The sequence below is a fragment of the Barbus barbus genome (genome assembly GCF_936440315.1).
Source record: "Barbus barbus genome assembly, chromosome: 5".
NCBI lineage: Eukaryota > Metazoa > Chordata > Actinopteri > Cypriniformes > Cyprinidae > Barbus > Barbus barbus.
This window is the reverse complement of record NC_136733.1, coordinates 41,099,413-41,108,724: the sequence shown is the minus strand read 5'-3', so window position 1 is coordinate 41,108,724 and position 9,312 is coordinate 41,099,413. Positions and strand designations below refer to the sequence as shown.

At 36.0% G+C, this 9,312-nt stretch overlaps 1 protein-coding gene across 1 annotated transcript; it reads right to left on the bottom strand.

Moving 5' to 3' along the window:
* Positions 1-597: 597 nt before the first annotated feature.
* LOC306869271 (U4/U6.U5 small nuclear ribonucleoprotein 27 kDa protein-like) lies at positions 598-8,731 on the bottom strand. The gene is made up of 6 exons (XM_079415959.1): positions 8,553-8,731; positions 6,880-7,000; positions 5,089-5,201; positions 2,815-2,894; positions 1,183-1,247; positions 598-878 (listed from the first exon to the last, which is right to left on the bottom strand). The coding sequence occupies exons 1-6, from the start codon at positions 8,587-8,589 to the stop codon at positions 824-826; spliced, it is 471 nt and encodes a 156-aa protein (XP_079272085.1). The 5' UTR covers positions 8,590-8,731; the 3' UTR covers positions 598-823.
* Positions 8,732-9,312: the final 581 nt, after the last annotated feature.

Genomic DNA, 9,312 nt, shown 5'->3' with positions numbered 1-9,312 from the left:
GCGCATTCTAAAGCGTGCTGTAATGTGATTCCGCAAGATAATGGTGCAACTAAGCAGCACCGTAGCGCCATTTTGGAGCGAGCGCACAACCTGTGCTACTGTATTCTGGCATTTACTCCGGAGCCAAAATGAATTATGCAAATCGTGTGTTGTTGTTATGCTGTGATTGGCTGGACTGCCGCAGCGCTGTCGCCTGTGATTGGCCGCCGTACCGGAACTCAACACACACACCTCTCTGTAAATACTGATGTTAAGATCATTTAACATGATTTGTGCGTTTTAAACAGATAATAGCGGAATTGTCTAACTCCCACCTTTTTTTTTTCTGGATATTTTAGACAAATTAAACACCATTAAAAGATATATGACACTTATATATACACATATGTGTGTGTATACATTAGCATATGTATATATGTGTGTGTGTGCGCGTGCATGCACACACTAAACAGCAGAATGCATACCCTCCTATTGAACTGTTTTGTTGGTTCTCATTTCTGATGTAAAAAACTTTGTTCCAAAAAACGAAAAAAAAAAAAAAAAAAAAGATAAAAGATGTAACAGTTGAATGATGCTAAAACTGCACAAAAACACACATTCACCAAGAGTTCCCATTTATTTAGCACTTTCAAAGTTTTCAAACACAATCTACAATATCAAATCCTTCTAAAATGAGCGACTAGAAGCTGCACCGACACGTACATAACAGCCATTGACAAACAAAACACATGGAAAAACTGCTGAAACACATATTTACATAAACTCTGGGAAGAAAATATAGGTTTCATCACAAAGACGTCAAACATGCTTCCTGACGACTCCATCAAGCAATGAAATCCAAAGGTCTGTTGAAGCCACCTTTCCTGTTCATGTATTGCCTGCAAGAGAAATATGATTACATCATTGATCTCCTTCCTGCACCAAAACATTACATCACTGCCCACCAATGAGAGCGCTCGTCATTTAGCCATGCAGCACCTGCAGAGGTGATTGGCCAAACACAGAACTGTTGCTGGGATATTAACTTCAAGTTACTTCTCTCATAACATGACGTTTGTACATTTAAAACAGGATTCGATAACAAAATAAAGCCAAGGACTGCAAATCACAGAACTAATGTCAAGCTGAAGATCGAGTTTTTCAGAAAATAATAATAAATTGGTATATTGTAAACACACACACCTGTATTTTCTCTTTTGTGACACGTTAATAGCAAACGCAGCATTAGATCCCTCCTTCTTCTTGCCCTGTTGAATCATAAAAACACCACCAGTCTTACACCACACATTGTGCTCAATATACATAAACATTAGAAAACAAAGAGGGAAGAATATTACAATATTTAATCTTTAACTTAAATTGTAATTTATTTTATCTTTCGTGCACACTCGGTCTAGCTGTGCCATCTTGTGGTTATTTAGAGCATCAGCTTTGCCACTTAATGAAAGATGCAAACAGTTTGACAATAATACACTGCTACTATTCATCAAGTACCAATAAATAAGATACTATACATATTGCAAAAACTGTAAAGTACATCTACTTCTCGTTTGGTCATTCTAGAAGGATGAGCAGGTTTGTGCAGTAACTAGTTACAGTAATAATATTACTTTGTGCAGTAACTAGCAGTGTTGGGGGTAATGCATTACAAGTAACACGAGTAATGTAATCAGATTACTTTTTTCAAGTAACTAGTAAAGTAACATTACTTTTTAAATTACAAGAAAATCACTTTTACAAAAAAAAGTAACGCCAGTTATTTTTTCCCCATTGATTGACTGACAAGTCTCCTCTCCCGATGTTGGGAGAAATCAGAAGTGCAGAGGTGTTGTGTGCGCTGTGAACATGTTACATTACAATTTTGGCTTTTACATTTGCTATATATAGAACTTCTTATATTAAAAACAAAATCAAGCCCTGCTCATAAAAAAAAAAAAAAAAAAAAAGCAAATGCAACGCATTACTTTCCATAAAAAGTAGCTAAGTAACATAATTAGTTACTTTTTTTAGGGAGTAACGCAATACTGTAATGTATTAGTTTTAAAAGTAACTTTCCCCAACACTGGTAACTAGTAGTGTACCGTCCATAACAGCTTTTGATGCCTCAAGCCCTACTGATTTCAAGTTCAACAAACCAATAATAATAAACCAATGATTTATTTTCATCATTTTTATGACTCTCACAGGCACATGAAGTCATCAGAGCAGCAGACAAGCTTGGAATATAAAAAAGCTTTCCTTCAGCGGATGGTAATATTGCCGTTACATTGATTTTGTGAGAAGAAAAGATGATTTGAACACCGATGAGTAAGTTATGGCATTACTTTACTATGGTATTACTATACTTGCCCTCATTCCTCTGATCCTGATATCAATTGTATTACTATAATTAAAAATATTTTTGGAAAACAAAACATTCTCTTATGCCATTTATTTTGATAAAATTAATCATGAACTATAATCGTATATGGGTAACAGAAATTATAGCTACAATAACTTGAAGCTACACATGACAATTAATGAGACCAATACAACACTTAAGTCACAATCGATCACGGAGATCCAATGTGGATTTTGGTCAAATGATGAGGCAGAAATATATTGCTAGCAACATTTCAGAAGAATGTTTTGGGGAAGATGTGCAACTTCTGTGGGGCGTGAAGGAAACATGATGTAACTAGCAGTGTAACTAATTACTGCTGCCAGGAAGTAAAAAGTAACATAATCTGACTTTTAAAATGAGCAACTAGTAATGAGTAATAAATCACATTTTTTACTGTTTTGGTTTAGCAGTAAAGTCAGTCATCATCTCACCTTTGTGCTGTCAAACGATCCAAAGCCCATCAGTTTCATCATCTCTATTTCCTCCTCAGTCTTTCCCTGCATGTCCTCAGCTGAAAAGCACATCAAATCACATGAGCACATTCAGAGTCTGTTCTCAAGACATCAGAACCAAAAGCATTCACGTCCCATTTCATGTTGTGGTTTGACACTTCTGAGGAGGATTTCTGACAGAGGTGAAGGCTGAAGATCAAGATCAGCTCTAATGCAGTCTACCATTCAAACGTTTGGGGTCACATTTTGTTTTTTAAAGAAATGAACACTTTATTACTCATTAAAGACATTAAATTGATCAAAGAGACATTAAAGATATTTATAAGGTTATAATTTTTTTTATGTCAACTAAATGCAGTTTTATTCATCTGTGAATCTTCAAAGATAAAATACATCATGTTTTCCATATAATATAACTAGTGGTGTCAAACAATTAATCACATCCAACATATGTTTGTGTTTACATGCGTGTACGTACATGTATATATAAAAAGACACATCCAGCATATATTTTGAAAATATTTACATGTATATATTTATATTCAAATATACAAATGTAATTTTTTTCTTAAATATATACATGCATATGAGTGTATTTATATATAAATAATAAATATACACAGTACACACATTATGTAAACTAAAATTTATTTTGGACGAGTGTTTTTTTTTTAACCTGAAGTCTGTTTACTCTACATTAGTAAAAATTATCTTGTATGATTTTTAAAACATTATCATGCCGAACAGGAAAAACTCATGCAATTTGACAGCCTTTGGGCCAAATTTATTAAACAGGGCAAATTAGAGTGAGCGCAAACCCACAAAAGTGCCGATGGGAGTGGAAAGTTGTGATCTACTGACAACGAGCAAATTAAAGTCACAGACACAGCTGGATGATTTCCATAAGGACCAATGCAATCTGCTTAGAGCAGCGCAAACAAGCAGAACCGATGTTCATCACCTGCGGCTAACACAAACTCCACTGACAACACCAGGTACACATTAAATAATGACGCAATAACCAGTAAACAGACTATAGAGCAAACCTTAGTAAATCACTGTGCATGATTTACTTAAATACTCTGCTCTCAATGTTGTACCTAAAACAGAAACTCCAACAAATGCATATGCAATAAGATCAGCTGCAAAAATAACTGCTCAAGCCTTCTCATTGATCATTTTCCACCGTGTCTCTTTTGTAAATCATGATGGTGATATGCCAGCACGGTGTAGTTCGTTTATAGCCTACATTTAGCTTTTTTTTTTTTTTTTTTTTTTTTTTAAGCCATCAGGCTTTGAAAATTCATAAAAGGGCTCATCGAGACATACAAAATGTGTAATCCAAAAGCCAAAGGAAGATCCTAACCTCCTGTTTGGTCTACAAAAAAGTCATCACTGCAACACTCTGTAGCAGTGAATGAAAAAGTATCATTGTTCACAAGTGCAGTATGGAGTACCACAAGGCTCAGTATTAGGACCGCTGCTTTTCATGTTACTCTTAGGAGATATCATCAGGAAACATGGTGTTAACTTTCACCATTCACTCTATATTTCTTCACGGCCCAATGAAATATCATTTCGTAAAACTAACGGAATGCATAGTTGACAAAAAACTGGATGACTAGTAATTTCCTACTGCTAAATTCAGAAAAAAAACAGAGGTTTTAATTATTGGACCAAAAACATCTGCATGTAACAACCGAAAAAACAGTTTAAGGGGCCGTTCACATATCGCGCCTAAAAACGCTAGGCGCGCCGCTTTCTCCTTTTTTCCAAAGCGCTCGGGCGGTTGTGCTCCTGAGGCGTCTGTCGTTGCTAAGCAACCATCAGCTGCCCTCTCCGTTACAACAAGGAAATTTCAGCAATGGATTTCCACCACCGAAAAACCCTTGCTGTAGCTCAAACTTACAAGATTTATTTACTAAGAAAATTAAAAAAACGGCGCAGTGTTTGGGTGCACCCCATACTTCAAAAACGCTGCTGAGGTTTCAAAGTAACGGAAAAGGTGAGGAAGCTGATTGGTTGATTCTTGTCACATGACCTGCGGTGCGCTTGCGGCATTCTGAAAAGTTGAGACGTTTTTATCTCGATGCGGCGCGGACACGCCAGGAAAAAACGAGCGCATCGCACCGCAACGCTTCCATTATGAGCGCGCATACCGTGCGTCTACATTTGAAATAACGAACTTGAGCGCGCAAGATATGTGAACAGCCCCTAATACTGTAGGGAAAAATACAGTGACAGGATCTCCACCTGATATCTGATGGACCTTTGCTGGTTTGTCCTTAGCTTCCTTCCGGTCATCATCCCGTCTGTCTTTCTGCCGCACTGGAGACAGTGAGGAGGAGCGATGCCGGCGTGGAGACCTGCATGAACAAAACAAGCACACAGCTGGAGGGAGGGTCATCAAACTAAACTTCCACGTCTCATCTAACAGGGGTGTGACTCGTCACTGCTTTCAAGACACAATTCGATTACATTATCACATCAACAATTCGATATCACGATGCATCACGATTAAATCTAATTTATTTTGTGTATTTTTATTAAATTATACAATCAGGCTACTTTTAAAAAATAATTACAAGTTAATAATAAACCAAAACAATTGTTAAGAATTTAACCAAATAAATATAAATCTGTATGCTTCAAAACATACAGGCAAATATAAAGTAATAAAGGGGAAAAAGGTGCTTTCAGTATCTGAGAGTGATTTAAGAATCCGAACGTTTACAGACAAACAGTTATGGGTTTTTCTTTTCCTCTCAGTATAACTGCTGTTTGATTATTACTGATGAGATCACAGATAGTGGCAGCTTTAACAGGCTGCATTCACACTAATGCACAGATCCGTTTCCACATATCAGATGTTTGTCCTGTTCTGAAAACATAACTGACTGTTTACATCAATTTATATCATAGAAGTATTCAAAGATGCAAGTGCATTTAACCGCGATCTAGCTTCAGGATAACAAACACTACTGAGCGCACGTGAAAGTCTGTCAGTATGTGCATCTAATATGTACTGCATTCCAAACGGCAGAAATGAAAGCATATCTATAGTAAAACACTGAAATAACGGCGAGTGGAAGCAAAGTCTTTCAAGCACAGTGCATATTCGGTGCAATGAAGCCATCGCGATGGTCTCTAGCGCACACACTAAAGCTTGGTTTTGCCATAATGTGCCCAAATAGTGGGTGCATTTTTTTAATACTGGCGTGTCAGTAGGCTATAATTGATTATGGTCTATTACTGCATCGATGCAAAATCGTCCACATCGTAATGCAAACTTTAATTTCAACTATTATCTAACCAGATCCACAGGCTTGTTATTAGGGCTGAAACGATTAGTCAACATTATCGACAATAAAAAATAAAAAAAAAACTTTTTTTTTTTAGTGTGTGATGAATATGTAAATATGGTGCGCGCTTTCCTCTCAATAGCAACAAACAACAAAAACTGACAGCAGTGAGAAAGCAGCAGTTGAGAAAGCATCGGATTACAGAGAACCAGAGTCAGTGATGCTTTCAGTTAGAATTACAGCTTTATTTTCTGTCATAGAGCAGTTCTCCAGTGAGGAGCTAGCTAATGATACAAATATTATTTCATTAAAACGATAGCTTGGTTTGCAGAGATTGAAGCTTGATCTAGCTCAAGACTGTTTCAATTATCATATAACTATATCTCTCATATTTCAAACGTACTGTTTCAAAAGAAGGTATTAAGTTATGGTCATTTTAATGTATTAATGTATTGAATGCTACTGATGACTGCTTTTGTGCTGCAGGGTCACATTTAGATAATTAAATGGTGAATGAGAGAGTTTCTCTGTCTATCATCTAATTTTGTGCCAAACATATTTATTTATTTGTATAAATTAATTGCATAATAATTGTAATTACATATGATTTTCAAAAGCTGAAGTGATTACCTTTATTTGATAGAACATGTATAACTCAATATTTTAACTAATTGCAAAAGCTGAATAATCGAAGTCTACTGATTAATCAGTGAAATTATCCACGATTAGTTGATTAACTCACCTGGATCTGCGTCTGTGAGGCGAGCGGGATCTTCGCCTGTCTTTGTCGCGGGACCGGGATCTCTCGCGCTCCCTGCGCCTCCTCTCACGATCTCGCGAGGTTGAGCGTGAGCGCCGCCTCTCTGCAAACCACAAACCACAAGTCATTATTACAACAAAAGCTTGGAACTAAATCAATCTGACCCTGGACCATAAAACCAGTCATAAGGGTCAATTTTTCCGAAATTGAGATGTATGCATCATCTGAAAGCTGAATAAATGATCTTTCCATTGATGTATGGTTTGTTAGGATAGGACAATATTTAGCTGAGATGCAACTATTAGAAAATCTGGAATCTGAGGGAGCAAAAAAATCTAAATATTGAGAAAATCTCCTTTAAAGTTGTTCAAATGAAGTTCTTAGCAATGCATATTACTAATCAAAAATGAAGTTTTGATATATTTACGGTAGGAAATTTACTAAATATCTTCATGGAACATGATCTTAATATCCTAATGATTTTTGTCATAAAAGAGAAATGTATAATTTTGATCCATACAATGTATTGTTGGCTATTGCTACAGATATACCTGTGTTACTCATGACTGCTTTTGTGCTCCAGTGTCACACATACACTATATTGCCTTCTAATGAACATGTTTGACTACTTTAGTAATCTCTATGAGTACAAATCTTAATGTTTAGGCATATAATGATATTCTAGGGAATTGTGTGCTTCTAATTTTATAGCAACAGTTTGGACAGAACCCTTTTCTATTCTAACATGACAGTGCCTCTGTGTATAAGACACGGTTCAGAAAGACATGATTGATTGAGTCAGTGTGGAAGAACTTGACTGGTCTGCAGAAAGCCAAGTCCTGATCCCAGCTGAACTCCTCTGGTGTGACTTTATATGCAGACCTTGAGCCAAAAACTCCTCACCAAACACCAATGACTTGTACATAAGAGTACAGTTATTTTAGACACGTCCAAAAATTATGTTTCCATCTTTGTTGCCACAGTTGTGTTAGTGCCTTTCTCTGTTCTAAAGAAGGGGGTGCCAACACTTTTGTTCTTATAGTGTCTGTATAAGTCATTGGTGTTTGGAGATGAGTTTCTGCAGAACAGTCCAGTTCTTCCACACCGACTCCATCAATCAATCATTTGAAGGTAAATTTAGTGCAAAACAACTGAGTGTCCGAGACAGCATAAAACACAACTTCTGGAGCAGAGAATTAAAAATAATTTTAATCTTATGATCCACTGGTTTAGTAATGCGTTTGAGATTTACTTTTTGCTTCAACTTTTAAAGTTATAATTTGAGTTCAATGTGATCAACAACGTATTAGACAATAGATTTTTCAGTTAAAGTTTTAATGCTATAAATGTATTAATTTTCTTTTTGTTCTCCATTTAAAACAACTCTAACGCTATAATCTATTGATTTTAGTGAGATCAATAATGTTTGACATGAAAATAACAGCATGTTAGGACCTGAATCTGTGATAAATAAATAAATATCGGTAATGTTACAACAGTTTGAAACAATTAAATATGTATCTGTATCACTCTGTAACACATGTGACTCTCAGAAAGCGTGTGAAGAGATAATAGAGTTATGAAGTTATTTCTGATGAATGTGCGTCAGCTGCGATGCTAACAACAGCTAATATCCATAGAATTACAATAATAACCTCGTCGTGGCGGTGATCGGCTCCTGCTTCTCACCATGACTGGATCACAATGAAGTAGACGCTTTTCTCTCAGAAACTGCTACTTAAATAGATATTTCCAGACTCAGACGTATGCTGCTCGCCATTAACTGCGCGCCATAAAAAGCAATCCGGAAGAACAAAGACATCAAGCGTTCCGCGACTAAAGGTTCCTACCCCACCAAACACAAACATCACATCCGGTCACTCAATACAGATAAATGTTGCCAACTTAGCCTTTTTGTGGCTAGATTTAGCTATTTTCATACTACCCTGGCAACCTTTCTTCTAAAAGCACCTAGCAACAAATTTAGCTTTTTTTTTTTTTTTTTTTAATTGGCAACTTTTAGCAACTTTTGACAAGCTACTTAATAAAAGGGACACATTTTTACTAACAAAACGAGAGAAATTGCATTGAAGTTGATTCATAGAGTTTACCCGGATAAGTGCTCTCTTAAAAGATTTAAGAATGATATTAATACCAACTGTTCTGAAAACAATGGCACTTCTTTACATCTATTCTGGAGTTGCTCTGACACAACTTCATTCTGGTGTGACATTCTTGACTTTATCAGATGTCATGTGAATCCTAATTTTGAGTTAACTTATAAAAATGTCATTTCTGGCTTTCATGAAGGTGAAAAAAAGGTGATACTTATTTCATAAACCTTATTTTCCTGTTAGCTAAATATCATATTCATAAATGTAAATTTTCTAAATGCAAACCTCTTTTTGTAAGATT

Excerpts from the sequence above, each read along its gene's own strand:
- LOC306869271 (XM_079415959.1), bottom strand. The coding sequence starts at position 8,589 with ATGGTGAGAAGCAGGAGCCGATCACCGCCACGACGAG. Across the intron at positions 5,202-6,879 it reads CCTCACAGACGCAGATCCAG|GTCTCCACGCCGGCATCGCT; the intron begins GTGAGTTAATCA and ends TTGTTCATGCAG. Across the intron at positions 1,248-2,814 it reads GATCGTTTGACAGCACAAAG|GGCAAGAAGAAGGAGGGATC; the intron begins GTGAGATGATGA and ends ATGATTCAACAG.